This window comes from Sinocyclocheilus rhinocerous, unplaced genomic scaffold (assembly GCF_001515625.1).
Source record: "Sinocyclocheilus rhinocerous isolate Xijiao unplaced genomic scaffold, SAMN03320098_v1.1 scaffold113, whole genome shotgun sequence".
NCBI lineage: Eukaryota > Metazoa > Chordata > Actinopteri > Cypriniformes > Cyprinidae > Sinocyclocheilus > Sinocyclocheilus rhinocerous.
The window spans coordinates 1176075-1188384 of NW_015646846.1; the positions used below are offsets into that span (position 1 = coordinate 1176075).

The 12310-nt window shown below is 38.6% G+C and overlaps 2 protein-coding genes across 6 annotated transcripts in view; both read left to right on the forward strand.

The window, feature by feature from the left end:
* Positions 1-3927, forward strand: part of osgn1 (oxidative stress induced growth inhibitor 1) — a 12267-nt gene extending 8340 nt beyond the window's left edge. For all 3 annotated transcript variants that reach the window (XM_016512279.1, XM_016512282.1, XM_016512280.1), the window contains one exon: positions 1828-3927. In XM_016512279.1, coding sequence (XP_016367765.1) covers positions 1828-2732 — 905 coding nt within the window. In that variant the 3' untranslated portion in view covers positions 2733-3927. The remainder of the gene's footprint in view (positions 1-1827) is intronic.
* A 1226-nt stretch (positions 3928-5153) lies between these two features.
* LOC107708130 (MTSS1-like protein) overlaps positions 5154-12310 on the forward strand; it is a 70654-nt gene continuing 63497 nt past the window's right edge. For all 3 annotated transcript variants that reach the window (XM_016512283.1, XM_016512284.1, XM_016512285.1), the window contains exon 1: positions 5154-5864. In XM_016512283.1, coding sequence (XP_016367769.1) covers positions 5793-5864 — 72 coding nt within the window. In that variant the 5' untranslated portion in view covers positions 5154-5792. The remainder of the gene's footprint in view (positions 5865-12310) is intronic.

The following is a 12310-nucleotide window of genomic DNA, read 5'->3' on the forward strand; positions in this document are numbered from 1 at the left end:
AAAAAAATAACACTGAGCCAAACACACATGCTAAAATGACAACAACTTACTGACACATAGTAAGAAATAGTTTATAAAAACCTGAAACAGAAGTGGAAAGAGGAGAGATAAAAAGCGATACTTATGTCCTTTGCCGGTGTCCCTGCCCGGTGGAGTCGCATGGTAGAGTCGATGGTCTTTACACTCTTCGGTCTTACCACGACCGCAGCCGCGACCGCTTTCGCGGTAAACTAAGCTTCTTTTTAATTAGTTTAACAAAACTCAAATTGAATTCAGCTGGACACACTTTCCTGTTTATCACACCAAATGGCCAAGCAAAGCGCACGACACTGACAAGGTACGCGATACAGTACGACACCAAACGTCATTTCAGCACTTCTCCACAGTAAACAAAACAAGTGTTTCCTAGCAACGACAACTGCGCTAAACACTGAGACAAGAAATAAATACACTTACAAGCTGCTTTTAACTTCTGCTGATTGACTGCTTCTCACAAAGACTATTTCTTTACACTGTTTTGCTGGCGCTTGAACACACTTTCCTGTTTATCCCAACAAATGGCCAAGCAAAGCGCACGACACTGACAAGGTACGCGATACAGTACGACACCAAACGCCATTATATGTGTATGTAATGTAAATATAAAACAGAAGACGGGTTTATTGAAAGTGCAAATTAGTTCTCTGCCAGCAGGACGCGCTTTAAGAGCGGCAGAAACAGTGGTTTCCCTGGTAACGGCTGTAATCAAAGCAGCGCTGTGCTCATGAACACTACTTTAGCAGGCATTATAGGAAAGATGAAATGAAAATGACATCAAAACTTTTCTGAAGACAATCAGTTCCCTTAAAAAAAGATACATTTATATAAAACACCCGTGCCGCGTTTTGATTTTGAAACGTGTAGTGCTCATGCTTATTCAACAAAGTCAAAGCATTTTGGAAAATCTATTTGTGGCGGTCAGTTTTGATATTGTGGCGGGCTGCCACAAATAAGTCAATGTATGGGAAACCCTGCAAGTACAGCCCTGTGGGAAGAAAACATAGATGGGAAAGAACTCATGTGATTATTAGTTGCATGCCTGAAAACAACTGCAACACTGTCTTCTATTGGAGTTTTGTACCAGTTGATCAGATGTTATTCTTGTGCTTTTCCTGCTTCATACCAAGATGTGAAGTTGTTTCTTATGCTTGATGCCTGCAGGCGATGGAGGGCTCAATGTTGACACTCAGCTTGGCTAACTGGATGGAACTTCCTGGTTTGAAGCTGAAGGACTGGATGAGAGATAAACGAAGGTATAAAGAAATGAAACTGAAACATTAAAATAAAATTAGTCTAGAGAATAAAGGGCTCATCTTTCATACAACATTCATTTTCATACAAGATTCGTGGCATCTTGAGATAAAAATAAGATTCCTCCATTGAGTTAGTCCTAGAACTAAACTGAAACTATTAGGTGACTTGCAGCTGCTCTGTGTACATTTTTCTTTTAAAATACTTTCCTAACATAATGTGAGGAGTATAACTAAGTGAGCCATAATTATCTTAATTTCTCTTAAAATGTAAATAACATGGTTTTGAGCCACAATGAGTATAAATATTTTAGGAAGTTACAAATTATCAAAATGAACAAAACAATTTTCTAACATACTGGTTTGTGTGTGTGCAGAAATTTACGTAATGACCGGGCCACACCAGCTGAGATTGCGTCATACTATCAGCACTATGTGGCTAAAATGGATCTGGAGAAGAGCTTTGCTTGTGGCACCACCGTGACCTCAGTGTCTCGGGTTTCCCTTGAATCTGGCTGCTCTGTTTGGAAGATCCAAGGCCTCCAGAGAAGAGCAAGTAGTGGTGAAGGAAATGAAGTAGTTGAAGTCCCTTTCACAGTCTATGCAGAGAACGTGGTGCTTGCCACAGGAACCCACGACATCCCAGCCTGTCTCGGCGTGGATGGGGAAAACCTTCCCTTCGTTTGCCACAGCTTCTGGGAGCTGGAGGCTGCCATTTCCTCAGGCCGTTTGGACCGTGCCTCAGAGCCGGTTCTTGTGGTTGGTGCTGGGTTGACGGCGGCAGATGCCGTTCTCGCAGCACACCACTTGAACACACCTGTATATCACGCCTTTAGGCGACCTGTGAGTGATCCGGCGCTCATCTTCAACCAACTGCCCAAGCTCCTCTACCCTGAGTACCACAAAGTGCACCAAATGATGAGCCAACAGCAGCACAAAGTGGGTGAGACTGTGGTTAATCTGTCCAACCAACCTCTTTCTTCACCTGCTGATGGCACCAGCCCGTATACCTGTTACCCTGGTTACCTCAGTTTCCCAAAGCATCATGTAGCTGCCTTCAGACCTGATGGCAAGTGTGTGCTAGAGGATGAGAGAGGGCTACAGACAGTGCTGCAAGTCTCAATGGCGCTCGTTTTGATTGGTGCCCATCCCAACCTGTCATTCCTCCAAGAATATGGTCGCCCACTGGCGTTGGACTCAGAAGAGCCAATCAGTTGTCGGCGGAACCCGCTAGACGTGGATCCATACAAATATGAGTGCGTGAAGGAGCCAGGGATGTATGCCATGGGTCCACTGGTGGGTGAGAACTTTGTGCGGTTCCTGAAAGGCGGAGCTTTGGCCATAGTGTGTGACATCGCCCGAAAACGAAGTAAAAAACGACAAGAGAAATGCACAACAAGCTCACTGAATATTCAACTGACCAACTGCACATTGGAAGCATGAAAAGACATTGACTTTATTTTTGATATATAGCTATCTGGTACTTCCAGAATCCTTCAGAAACGCCACATACATGGCAGAAAATGCTCAGTGGTTCTGCTCCGACTGACACAGAGGAACCAGTTGTTGAATGGTTCCTGACTGTTCCGGCCTCCCACTGCAAGTGCTTACATGTAGACGTGCAAATGCACTGACACAGATCTTTGTTGTTAATGGCTAACTAACCCGCCTCTAAACATTCATCTGAGTTTACAGACACCGGGTGCTTTAACACTTCAGGGATTTTGTTCATGGCTGCTCACTCGAAACACTACTCATGTTCTCACAGCAATCATGTTCTGTTGTGCCAAATTATTAACATTTGTAATCTCCGTGTTTTCAAATCTAAAATTTCCTTCATGTAAGGAAAACACAAAACTAATCTTTGCCAAGCAAATGATGCTGTTGTATCAGTGTTTGTACTAACACTCTTACTGTCCTCTTCAATGAATGTATAAATCATAGTGGACCGAAAAAAAAAATCAGAAAGATCATTGTAGCATTTCAACTTTTTGTCTTCCGTACATTGCCTTCCCAAGTAAAGCATACAGTTGTAGTGAATCCATTGGTTATACCAGCAAACCAGACTTGAGTGTCTAGAATTGGGGCTCTTAATAAGACGTCCTTGTTTCATGCTGCTGTTACTAACCAAAGCCAAACCTCAGAGAGGTCAGGCTGCACTTACAAAACTGACCACAAGAGGGCCTTTGCACACCCGTGATGGAAGCTAGCAACATTGCATGAGACATGATGATCCATCAGGACATTATTTGAATGAATGATTAATCCTATATAAGCTTATTTAACGCTGTTATTTAACTGTCATGGGCCAAATATATGGCCTCGAGGACCTTTTGATGCAATGAGTAAACTGTACATTTATTTAAAATTTTGTAAAATTTAAATGCATATCTTGTTCCTTTATGAAAAATGATTTTAGATTCAACGTTGTGATATGAAACTTTTTTTTTTAAATCTAAAAACTAATTCTGCTCTATTACTTGCATGTACGTTATGATCCCTGGCAGCTCCGATTAAACATGTTTGTAATAAATGTTAAAATCGTTTGTACTTTTTTGAAAGAAAAATATGTATAATTTATCTACATGGGTTGCAGTCAAATACTATTTATAAAAAATAATAAAAATGGAGCCTGGAAACAATACTGTGCCTTCATGTGTCTGTCTAGGGCTGCTACTCTTACTCTGCAGTTTTAAGAATGTTGGTCAAAAAAGTGCAAAGTTTTTAGAAATGTGTTTAATACATTGTTCATACTTTTCCATCCATAAAAGGGTCACATGATAACAATATGGCTTCTGCATGTTGGTTAAACAACACTGATAGATGTATTCTATTATTTCTTTTTAAGTCAAAAGTTCTTAAAATATTTTCTTATATTGCTTCACTGCTTTTTTTAATAAGTGGTAATATGAAAGAAAAATATATATACGATATATACATAAATATTAAAATGATGTAAAAAAAAAAATAATAATAATAATAGGCTGTATATGCAGTATATACCGCACTTTTTGTAATGCACTGGTATTACATCACATATATTGCAAAACATTACTAAAGTTTCACCACTAGATGGTAGCAAGCACCTACTACAGCTCAAGGACATCTGTAGTAGTGCTGCAGTCATGTTTAGAAGAATGCCTTGTAAGATGCTGAATATAATTTAATGTAATTAAAGCTCTGAAATATTTCTTCGGTCAGAAGTGGCTGTTTTTGAGAGCAGTCTCTGTAAATGAATTCTAAAAATCCCTACTTTCCTTATTTTTAATTATGAACCATTGCAAAAAAAAAAAAAAAAAAACTTATTTCGAAACGTATTATTGTATATGTGAACTGATCTGTTGATTTCGTAGCAACACTCAAAATACACTGACTTTGTGAGTCTGGATGTTTGTGCTATGAAGTGGGCACATAAAGGCTGTGTGGGAAGCTCTTTGCATCTTTGCAGACTGCTGAACAAGGTGACCTCAGCTCTCTCCCACAGACAGACAGGTGGCCACTAGAGGACGTGATGCTGAATTTATCATGTCTGCGTTGCTATGAGACCTGAGCTCAGAGGTGGACTCATTTCATAATGTCAGGTAACAGCACAAGGCTGGGCAAGATCACAATGGTGCTGACTCATAGATGATATGAATCCTTGAAAACCAGCTCACTTGTGTGTAGATAGATATAACAGGATGTAGTTCTGTGTGTTCTCTAAATAATTGTTATGAGGCCATAGATGTATATCTCTTTTATTTACATACATAACTACTTGTATGTTGATGACAAAAGAAACGGAAAAGCACGAACATTTCCGAAGTACTAATGCTCCGCCCCTTTTTCGAGTTCATCGCCAGCCGATGCACACAAACGGGTTAGAAAGCGAGCGAGCGAATGTTTTCCACTCACTCTGTGGAATCTATCAGGAGTCGAAACTTTAGTCAGGTTTTGCTTTATTAATTTTACCCGGAAAGCTCTTTCAAACCGCAACCGCTCAAAATAATCATCAGAAGGGATATATCAGCGGGTTGATCGACTGAATGAAACCATGAGGAATAAAAAACACGGCGGTTGTCGCGATCTAAACTAAACGTGACTATCGATCCAGCAGAGCCAAGGTTTTGAAAACGCCGAGCCAGGTACTTTGGCGCAGACTTCCAACGGTCGGTTTTTCCTGCGGGTTTACCTGTGCTTACGTGGCACGTTTTCGACCTGGAGACTTATTGTCAAAAATCCCGTTTTTAGGTTTTTTTATCCACTTGTATCGTGGCGATGCGATGTATTTTCGGAGGTTTAGTAAGTTGCGTGGCCGGGACTAGTTTACTTGCGCTGGGCAGCCAATCAGCGGAATAACACTCACTATTTTTGCGTTAATTTATTCTCTTTTGCCTTTTTCACACGATATTCTTTAAAAACAGCCTCGTACCGCACCCTTCAGATATTGACAGCGGGTTTCGACGATAGCTTTCACAAGGAGGATAAGTGTCACCGCTGCGCGTGTGTTTTTGGGGTGGTAAAATGGATGCGGGATTGGAGAAGGAGTGCAGCGCTTTGGGAGGGCTCTTCCAAATCATCATGAACGACATGAAGGTGAGTCCCTCTCAGATTGAAATAACACACCCGATGCTTTGATTTACCCCCCAACATCATGGGTGGGGTTGGAGTCTGCCTGTAGCCTCAGAATAAGTTATTTTCCAGCTGTTTTGGAGGGTTGGCAACAGTTCTGTGGTTGGCCGGCTGCTGATAGATGTGAATCCAGCCGCCCTGTGATGTGCGTCCCCTTCAAACCACCATTTAAATGTGCGTAGACTGATCATCTCGGATATATGAGTACATTTACTAGTTAAAAAGACTGTATACATTTAGCTTTACGTGTAATATAGTAAACATATGTGGTTAATCCATCTTCCCTGTTCAAAGGCACTTCAAAGGGATTGCTGTCACACTAACATAAAACTAGCATGTTATTAAAATGGTTAATTTGACATGCACCATGGTTGTCTGATGGTACCATGGCAGAACCATATTCATATACCATAGTGTTTGAATTGTACATCAAGGACACTATGGTATTTGCCAAAATGTCATTTAAATATGGTTATGTATTTAAATGAGCCAGGTAGATATGATAGTATAGGAGTATAATATTCATTCAGTACCATGGCATATATCAAAGTGCTGTGCTATTACCCGGTCTAGTTTACAAAATCAATCAGTCCATCTAAAATGTGTCAGCTCGGTTTGTCATCTGTCATTCGTTCTAGTTAACAGTCTCAGCACATGCAGTGGTAAGTTATGTCCTGTTGTCTAACAGCAGTGTTGGTGAGCCTGTAACTGTATGAACACTTGTGAGGAACATTGAACACTGGATAGTGTCTTTTAATGTACTGTAAACATAAAACATGAAATATTCTACAAATACTGCTCATACCAGTTGTTCATCATCATAACTCTGACTAATCATTTGCTTAGTTGAACATGTGTTGTAATGCAGTGGTGTGTGAGTGCACACAGGTGAGCAGGAAGGCTTTAACACGTTTTACATCCTGTCATAAGCATGGCTCAATATGTGACTCAGGCTTTATTCATAGTATTAAAATCTAGACCAGGGGTAGGCAATGTCGGTCCTGGAGTGCCTATGTCCTGCAGAGTTTAGCTCTAACCCTAATCAAACACACCTGAACAAGCTAATTAAGGTCTTCAGGATTACTGAGGGTGCGTCCGAAATCGCGTACTGCTTAGTAGGTACTACATTTGAATTTGAACGTACTACTCGACCGTTAAATAGTATGGAAGTATGCGATTTCGGACGCAGCTAAAGGATACAGGCAGGTGCGGTTTTTTTCAGGGTTGGAGCTAAACTCTGCAGGACATCGGCACTCCAGGACCGACGTTGCCTAACCCTGATCTAGACGTTTAGGCTCAATTTACAGGTATGCACTCAGTCAAACCATTGTTTTTTTCTGTCCTGAAAGGATTTCTATTATGACGTCTGGTTTGTTTATGCATCATACTACTCATTTTATGTGATTTATTGTGTTTCAAATGCACAGAAAAAACATTGTGGATATCATTTTTGGACTTTGTGTTGTGCCTATACTAGTATTCTCAAAAGGTATTTGGACACTTTGGCCACACTACAAAATATGGTAATTAAAATATAATAAAAAGTCACACTTAAAAAGAGTAACATGAATTATATTTCTATGTAATGAAACAGCATACATTTCTTAATTGTTCAAATATATTTTGGGCCACGGTATTTTAGGAACATGTGGATTGTTGCATGTTTGGCTGACATTTAATGGTTTGCTTTTATGATGATGAATTTCCATGTTTTTGTTTCTACTCAGTTGAGGGGTACTCTGAGTTTCATGAGTGAATGAATGGACCGGCAGTTTTTGGCAACGTTTAGCTTCATTTGTATGCGTGCTGTTAATGTGGAAATAGGCCATTTGACTCACTGGAAGGGGGAAGTGTGCAGGATATCCCCATGATTGTGTGTGTGTGTGTGTGTGTGTGTGTGTGTGCGCGCGCGCGCGCGCGTGTGCCTGTGTATTTGCGTGCATGTAAAGTTATGATTCACAGAAAAACAGCTGCAGGGCAAAGGCTACATTTTGACCTGTTGGAACTCAATATAGCGCCGACCTTAGTGTGCACTGATGTCCAAGTGCATGGATCAGAGAAGTTAAGTAACTTCTATGAATGTTTAGATTATTGTCTAGATTTAAAGATTTAGTTCATCCCCCAAAAAAGTCATAATTTGCTCACCCTCATGTGGGTTCATGTCAGAAGATTTGTTTCAAAGAGCATAACTTATTTTTGATTGGGATATTTACTTTCCTTAGTGTGCTTTGCAATCAAGCATAAGCTCTCAAACAATACAAAGTGCAAAGCTTTAATACTATTACTTAAATAAGCAGGACTAAGTAGCTATTCCCAGATTCCAGACTTCAGGTATTTGGAGGGAATCATAAATTAGTCTATATTCTCACTACATTATTTTGGATAGATCTAATGTATGTATGCACCCTCTTCTCATACATTATACTCAGTGTTGCACCTAATTTCCACAAAGTTCAAGAGTAATGAATGTAAAGTGCTTCGCTAGCTGCTGATTACTTGTATAAAATGTCACTTACGTTGACAACTCTCAGTGTAAGCATAGGCTGTGAAATCAAAAAGTGCAAATTAGGGCTGCACGATAAATCGAAATGGAATCGAGATCGCGATTCGACAGAAGCTGCGATTGTCATGCTTATCTTTCAGTGAAGCACGGTTCTGTGATCAGCAGTAAATCTCCATCCAAAGGCCAGAAGGCGCTCTCGCGCTGAAACTCCAAATACGCCTCGCAGAAGAAACCCAGAAAATGCCTATCGCTGCAGCTGAATAAACAGAAGATTCAACTGCTTTCATTGATTCAACGTGACTAATAAACACACGACTACGGCAATATACGGTTAATCTTGGTTCTTATTATTATAATTTTTATTAAAATAAAGTATATTTATAATGCAATATCTTTTATCACTGCTTAAATAATATGAAATATGTTGCGTGCCATATTCTGTGTAAGAAACCACATCATCTCACAGAAAGATTTATTTCAAACACTCGACTGATGTTATGAAGTGAGTTTGGAGTAAAAATGTTATTAAATGTGTGGTATTCACATGCTTTCAGATGGAGCAGCGTATTTACTACACAGAGCTAGTTCACTGAGAAGCTATGCAAACAGCTGTCATTATCACAAACGATTTTTTCGATTTCATAATCGCGCAATAAAATCGTCTGCGATTTATTTATTTTTTTGTGTCAGTGAACTACGGCTATGTGTAGTAAATTCTGCTCCATCTGAAAGCACGTGATGATGATTTCCTGCTGATTACAGAACCGGCATTACTATCAAAATGCGCATTGACAATCGCATTCGATTAATCGTGCAGCCCTAGTGCAAATATAAATTGTAGTCGGAGACAAATGTCACTGGTAAAAAATAAAGTTAAGCTACCAAGGTAAAAGTTGTTTCTTCTAAGAATTTAATGTTTTTGTTTTTTTCAGAAACAATAAATATTGGCTACATAAACATTTTATGAGGGTATGTGAAGTTTAGCAGTGAGGGATGTGAGCTTGATTATATTAAACCTTCATGTTTTTTTTTTCTGCTTTACTTGATGTTTATGCAGGGGTGGGCGATATGACAAAAATACCATATCACGATTTTTTTCAGGAAAATCACGATTCACAATTTTATCATGATTCTTTTTCATGTTGGTTTTACTATTTTGCAAGTTGTCTGAGCAGTACAGCCAAACTCATTTCCCTATTTTAAAAAATCTATAAGAAAAAAATCTGTCATTATTTTATCTTCGTTAATAAAAAATAAGAACAAAGATATACATTACAATTACACATAATATACAAATAAAACAAATAAAACTTTATTTTTCAGGTATGGTAGGTGTATTTAGCAGTAGAAACTGAATGAACAAATATGAAAATAAAACACTATATACACTTAATTGTATAAATTGTCCTACATTGATTCCCACTCTCAAGTTGTTTGAAACCTAAAAGAGTTTCTTTCTTCTGTTTAACATAAAAGTTATTTTGAAGAATGTGGGTAACCAAACAGTTGATGGTCACCAGTGACTTCCATAGTATTTTTTCCCCACTATCAAAGTCAATGGGGACCAACAACTGTTTGGTTACCCACATTCTTCAAAATATATTTTGTGTTCAGCACAAGAAAGAAATTAACACAGGTTTGGGACAACATGTGAGTGAGTAAATAACGACAGAATTTTAATTTTTGGATGAACTATCCCTTTAATGACAAGCGGCATCATGTTTAGTACTGTCGCTTTAAGACCTGCACGCATCTAATATACTGGCACGCAGCCGTTTTTCTCTCAACTGTTTAATTTAATTATAGACATAACCATCTGTGATTATATGTAAACCTTGTGTGTTTTTGACAGTATTAGTGCAGCCAGATGCAAAATATTTATCTTTATGCAAAAGATAAAGATAAAATATGTAAGAATAGAAAAACTTTTAAATGAAGACAGAATTGTAGTTTTTGGATAACCTGTCCTTTGAATAATGGAACAACGCAAAGATTCCTTTGCCCTTTACTATGTGATCTTTACTGGACCATTGTGTTTGTAGGTAACATTGGACACCTCCATTTATTTGGAGAGAAGGATAACGCAACAGAATTCCATCCTCACCTGCAAAAATACTGTGAAAGATTGGTTCCGATCATAATACACAGACTCGGGTGGAGAGATGTGTCTTAGTAGGGTTCACAAGGTTTCAATAAGCTAGACAGAGAATGGAAGGACAGCAGGTAACCTGAGAGTTTTCCCCTTCTGTTGCACTGTTTGCAATATGTACTTTAGATTGCTGAACTGGCATATGATTACCCTACTGTCTACAGATTTTATTTACTGTGATTGTATTTACCCTGATACCGATACACTACATATAGTATGTTAACACTGTTTTTGCCTTGAAGTTCGTTAGAACAAGAAATCACATAAACAGGTTGGAGTTAAGCATAGCACAGATACAATAATATATTGTTATATTTTTTCACTATTGTGTCAAATCTGTAGATCATTGTGTGTGTGTTTGTTTTTTTAAATGTGTGCATTCATATAATTTCTTAGCTCAGTTAATGTAAATAGCAAGTCGCCTAAATAAGCATAGTTGATGCACTGGACTTTGCAAAGTGCTTGCAGTTTCAGTTGCATTGTCTTGAATAGTGACATATTGCAGATAGGAAGCTAATTTCACTTGACCTTGTTTCAAATGCTTCAGATTAGGGCTGGGCGATATAGCTAAAAAATGTATCAACGATGTAATGTTTTATATCGTTCGGTATCGATAATTTTTTATAACTTTTTTTAAAACAAAGAGCAATAGAAATTTTTTTTTACATTTAACCACTGTATTTTTAAATTAACTCAATTTATTGAGACAAACAACAATTTGTTTTTTATTTTAACAGTCAAAAACAAAATAAAAATTAAACAAATATCTAATTTCTAATGTTTTATATGCAGATTAAATAGGTATTATGAACAAAACAGCATCACATGTTTATGCATTGTTTAATACAAAGAGCCGAATCGCCCATCACACAGATTGCCTTTAAAAACATATGAGATGCCGTGAAAAGGAATAAACCTCCACAAATTTGCGACGCGTTTTCTAAACGTTTAAATTGTTTTAACTTTGCATGGCTTTGTATACCTCTCTTGTGAGACGTGAGTGCAGCAGTCGTATTTGTCCGTTTAGAAAATGCGCTGAATATGCGTTCTGTGGTTGTACTATTTTTGCATTCAAATGCAAATGTTTATTTATTTTAAATTCTACTAATATTCATTCTTTACTCACAATCTCCTCATCACAGGCAGGCACAGCACTCATGTTCGTGTTTGTGTGTGCTGTCTGCGTCACTCATAGCACGTGCCTATATCGTGCACTATATCGAACATTTTTTATATCGTTACCGAAGAAGGTGTACCGTCGATAAATATCGATACCGTTTTATCGCCCAGGCCTACTTCAGATATGCAGTGTTATTTGTGACTTCACGTTTTGCCCGGTGGATAAAACAGGTGAAAAATCCCTTAGATTTACATGGGGCTGTCGCGATAACCGCAATATCGCAATACCGCGCTATTGACGAGCAAACCGCAGAGGAATTAGAGAACTTTTTTCATAGGGTTATGCCCTTCTCTTTTTACACTTCGTGCATGGGTACTGAATATTAGATAAGTTAGTAATGATAACATAATGTGTACCATGCTGATTTGTACAGAGGCTCCGTAGATTCTATCGTAACACATACACACACAGATTACAGTGTTTCCCCTGCCATTATATTAGGGGGGCGGCCCACCCCCCGCAGACGCGTGGTTTTATTTACTAACACTGAAGCGCGTGAAGCTTGCGGTGGTCTGCCGTCTCACTAAATGAGGATAAATACATGAACAACATCTCCAGAACTGCTCTGAGAGTCACTT